The sequence below is a fragment of the Austrofundulus limnaeus genome, unplaced genomic scaffold (genome assembly GCF_001266775.1).
Source record: "Austrofundulus limnaeus strain Quisiro unplaced genomic scaffold, Austrofundulus_limnaeus-1.0 Scaffold201, whole genome shotgun sequence".
Classification (NCBI taxonomy): domain Eukaryota; kingdom Metazoa; phylum Chordata; class Actinopteri; order Cyprinodontiformes; family Rivulidae; genus Austrofundulus; species Austrofundulus limnaeus.
Genome location: NW_013952603.1, coordinates 1,029,933 through 1,034,936, shown reverse-complemented (window position 1 = coordinate 1,034,936; position 5,004 = coordinate 1,029,933). Strand labels below are relative to the sequence as shown.

The window sequence follows — 5,004 nt, the reverse complement described above, 5'->3', positions numbered from 1 at the left end:
AACTAAACATCCTACAGTGTTTTTACAGTCTTTATTTTACAGTTAAAATATATATTTATCAAATAACGTCTAATGTTACAACTAATCATGGATCCCTTTAAAAAAAATTAAAGTTACAGAACCCAAAGGTCATCGCACTGATCTGAACGAGGTAAACGATTTAACAGCTAAAATAACAACAGTGTTGAGGAGTAATAAGATAAAATGTAAAGTCTTTGAACTGCTGACTCTGCATTCACAAATTAAAAGCATGATTTTATGAATTGCTCTGCGGTCGCGGCTTCTCATCAGGTTCTGTTAAAATAAAAGAGGTGCAGTTGATAAAAATCTAATTTGATCATCATCACTGTGCAGGATCCATCATATGATTAGTCCCAATAACCACCTGTTATTGATCACTTTACAGTGATTAATGACACATCAGTTACTGTCCCACTTCATGGCTTCAGCAGCAGCTCGGATCGATCCCGCCTGCAGCTTCACTGCTGATCCCAGAAACTTACCGTTGACGGCGTTTATGTGAAACTTGCGAGGACTTCATGTGTTTGTTTGTGTGGTCGCGGCCCGGCCCGGCCCGGCCCGATCGACCGACCCTCGTCTCGTCATCTGTTTTGTCTGACTTATTGAAGTCYGTTCGATGAGCAGGATTAAGAATGAGAAATCTAAATCTATTAAGGATAAAAGCGTTGTAGTCATAAAACGACGCTGCGGGGTGAATTAAGAGAACGAAGCATCGCTGCTTCATCAAGAGTTGATTGTTTGTGGAAGGATTGTGTGTTGTTGTGAAGAATTACACAAGAGAAACTAAGACTTGTTTGGAGCAGATGGTTTGTTACGATGAGGGAAACCGGTGCTCCTGGCTGGGACAGAAGTCTTGATACAGTTTGATGAAATGTGGTAAGATTTACTAACTCGCCTCTAAATCCACAGAGACGATTGTTTTGTTGCTCTTTACATCTCTGCCCAGTGTCCTTTCTGCTTCAGCAAGCACTTAAAATAAATTACCCATCTGTCTTCAGCCCAATAAATCTGTAATTGAGTACAGTAGACCTGACTAATGTGTGATTGATTATTCATTTATCCTGTATTGATCCTGTGAAGATGAGCGCTGGCAGTTCCCCTGATGGGGGTTTTGGTAATTGCTTGTCCTGATTGGGGTCACTGACAAAAGATGGAGCAGGACGGGTCACGCTCCTCTTACTCCAGCCATGTTGTTCGGTTGAACTGAGGTGTTGCTCTAAGTCTTAAATCCTCTGCAGGACACTCCGCTCACACTCGTGGTTCTGCTCTGGTGTTCTCACAGCGAGGGCTGGCTGTTGAAACACTCGTCTTTCTGTGACCAGGAGGCTACCGAGCACGAGTTCTGCTTAGCCAGCTGTGTTGAGCTGAACGTCAGATTTCAGAATCACAAAGAAGGACTGGTTGCGGCATCGTCGAATGGCGGGCCAAATCAAGGCTGCATGGGTCCGACTCACAGGAGAAACCTCTCAAATTAGAACCCAGATGGCGGCGGTGGCGGCAGATGTATGTAGCTGTGCAGTATCGCTGCAGGAAAATACATCCKTTTTGGCTTTACAGGCATCTGCAGGTCTGTTTTTGACCAAATTTACCTCAGCTTTAGTGTTGCTGTTACTCTGTATGCTACAAAAACAGAAGATCAAAGACGCAAATGACGGACATCATTTTCGAAAAACAACAGCACACAAGCGTCCTATGGCGTGTATACAAGCATCGACCATAAGTTATCCTAACTTTGGTAAATATCTTCTACCTTGCCGGTTGGGCTGGTTTCTCCAGCTTGCTGCTGTTGCGGCGTGTCTCGGTGGAGTGGCGGATGTGGATGGAGTCCCTCGGCCCTCGGATTGTCCCTCGTGTTTGGACGGAGCGCCTGGGGTGGACTTGCCGGCCTGGACGCGTGGCGGTGGGAGCTGGGACGAAGCGTTTAATCTAACAAGTGAGGCGTACCAGCTTCCCTGTTGCCTATTTGGATCAATATCAGCCGTGCCCTGTTTTTCGGTTGATGATCAAACTGGAGCTACTGGTTTTGGTGAGCATGCTCGTGTCRGACATGGTGGGAACCATGTTATTCAAGCCTTGAAGTGTGCGCCATTCAGCGAAGAAAAGAACAGCAAGCTACTGACTGGCTTCAGAACCTCACCTGATCGGGTAGTAATTTGGGCCTATGTTACTGTTTTTCATCAGTGGACAAAAGACATCAGTGCTAAAGGCACGGATATAACAGACTCTGTTTTAACCAGTCAGAAACAACATTTAAGACTTCTGTTTAATATTCTTTTAGTCATTGGAAATATTGAACTTAATCCAGATCCAGATAAAAACATTTTTATGTCCACTTTTTATATTTTATGGGATTTTATACATATGTTTTTAATAATTATCTTGACTTGGGTTTGTGCACAGGTGTATCTTATATAAATCCAACTCAATTACAGTCTACACAGGGATCTATATTATATCCTGAAAAGGTTAGTATAGTGGTATTAATTTATATTTTCAGATCTTCCAAGGTGCCAATTATGGAACTCTCTGTGCACTGTTGCCCAGATCAAATTCTGGAAGTGGTCATTCAACTAGATCTGTTACAAAAGGACAACTGATTTTACCAACTTTTAAAAACTGTTACGGCCAGAGGTCTTTCTTCTATGTTTATACTAAAGCATGGAATGACATTCRTCAAAACATAAAGTCCATTTCAAAACTACAGCCCTTTAAGAAGAATCTTGTCTGCCATCTGCTGGACACTTTTTTTTGTGCTCACAGTATATAAATCCAACTCAATTACAGTCTACACAGGGATCTATATTATATCCTGAAAAGGTTAGACAACCTCCTGTTATGTCAAGTCTGAACACTACATCAGTAAGAAAGCAAAAGCGATTTTCCTGTCTAAAAAAATCCAGGGACGCTAAATCAACTAGGTAAAATTAGAGGCTTTAAAATCTGTCATTTAAATATGAGAAGTCTTGTACCTAAACTGGATGAATTCAAAGTAATACTTGCTCAGACACAAGCACATGTTATGGCTATATCAGAATCATGGCTGACTCCTGCTTTACCAAATTCGTTTCTTTCAGTTGAAAATGATTCATTGTATCGTAGAGACCGTACTGATAGGCTTGGAGGTGGTGTTGCAGTTTATGTTCACAAGAAATACTCACATTCTATAATAAGCTGTAATAAGTTTTTTTTCCTGTGATTCAGTTTGTTGTGTAGTTTTATTCTTCATGATTGTTTTCTTTGTAAAAATTATTGTTTCTTTTGTTTTTTTTTTATTATTATTGTTTTTTTTACTGGTTTTAATCGATCTGGTTTTTTTCTGCAGAAACCTAAAGCTTCATCCATGGATTCAACCAAGCTAACGCGCTCTCTGCCATGTCAAGTTCACGTCAACCAAGGAGAGAATCTGTGAGTGGCTGAAACCAAGTTCTTTTTCTTCAAAAGTTTGTTCCTATCACACATTCTAAGTTTGTAATTAAGGATTTAGAAATCCTTTTAGAACCTGCAGGGGTCACAAATAAGATTTTAAAGAAAAACAAATGGGCAAAAACTTTATCAGCTGTAATTTACCGTATCAGCACCAGGCAAATACCAGTCTCCCTCCGTTTTAAAGGGGACATGTCATGCTTATAAGTTCTTCTTTTTCACATTTAAATCATTCAGTTGGGTCTTTATAAAGTGGAACTGCAATGCTTTAGTCTGAATTCCTCCTTATGTTAACTTCACAAGCTCCGCCCCTTTTCTGAGGTGTGTCTCAGATTAACTCATTTTGAGGCTGTCTCTTTAAATCRAAACGAGGTGCTTCAAACCCCACCTCTCCAGCTTCCAGGCCAGTTCATTCTAGTTTAATAGAGGGGCTTACGGTTATATAGCTGCGCAGAAATGTTTTTATTTACAAATAAATTAAAAGATGTGAACAAGGCAAGACTTGTCCATCCAGCCTTACATGTTGGAACCAGAGTCTGACCCAGAACCAGAGTCTGACCCAGAACCAGAGGAGAACTAAGACAAGGAAGTTGTAGTTGGTAACTCCAGACCTTATTTGGCAGTTTGGTCGCAAATTATTTTACGTAATTCCCGAAAACGTAATAGAAAATAGGGAAGTTTGATCGAATTGAAAAATATGATCCAACAGAAATGGTATTTACGCAGCACCAGYAGAGTTAAAACTTTTCTGCCTCTTAGAGACACCAAGTCAACAACAACGTGTATCTAATAATTAAAAAAGTGGAATTTGAATGACATATCCCCTTTTAAGCTATAATGAACTCCAACTTTCAGGGTTCCTGCGGATCCTTAAAAAGTCTTAAAAGGCATTGATTTTGTCAGTTCAAAAATAAGGCCTTAATTAGTCTTAAAAAGTCTTAAATTAATCCTTCAGAGGTCTTAAAAATGTGAGCACATTGTAGGATGATTGTAATTCATTTCAAATATTAAAATAATTGCTAAAAGTAACTTTTTTAAATATTCACATAAACATTCCCCTTTGACATCACTTCCTGTTATTTCACATGCAAATATCTCAACAACTTTACATCTGAGCAATGAGAAATTATTTTTGTAATATGTTAATAATGTTGTCTTTCCAAAAATGCACTCACTTTTCTTACAAAAAATAATTTCACAGACACTTTAAGGTTTCATCTACAGCAAACTGTGGTTGAGACCCCACTGTGGGTCCTAAAACTCCAAACTTTGGGTCGTTAGAGGATTTCCAGAAATTAAATAAAGTTTAAAACTGACGGCTAAGAATGTTTCTGCTACAGTTGTAAATGGATAAAAACAACTGGGCTGTTAGCAATATTTTCATACTTCAACCAAAAATACTTTGGTTTATGAGTTTCTGCCACAGTTTTTATTTTTTTTTTTTTGTCATTTGTGTTTATTATGAAATTGGTCTTAAACTGAATTTCACTTGGCATTAAAAAGTCTTAAAAGGTCTTAAATTTAACTTAAAGGGATCCCTGATTAGTTGTAACATTAGAC

General features: G+C 39.1%; 1 protein-coding gene across 1 annotated transcript in view; it reads left to right on the top strand.

Annotated features, from left to right (window-relative positions):
* med25 (mediator complex subunit 25) overlaps positions 1-5,004 on the top strand; it is a gene marked incomplete at its 5' end in the record, with an annotated part of 27,074 nt that overhangs the window by 10,341 nt on the left and 11,729 nt on the right. Inside the window, 1 exon segment of the mRNA XM_014018771.1 lies at positions 3,344-3,426. Coding sequence (XP_013874225.1) covers positions 3,344-3,426 — 83 coding nt within the window.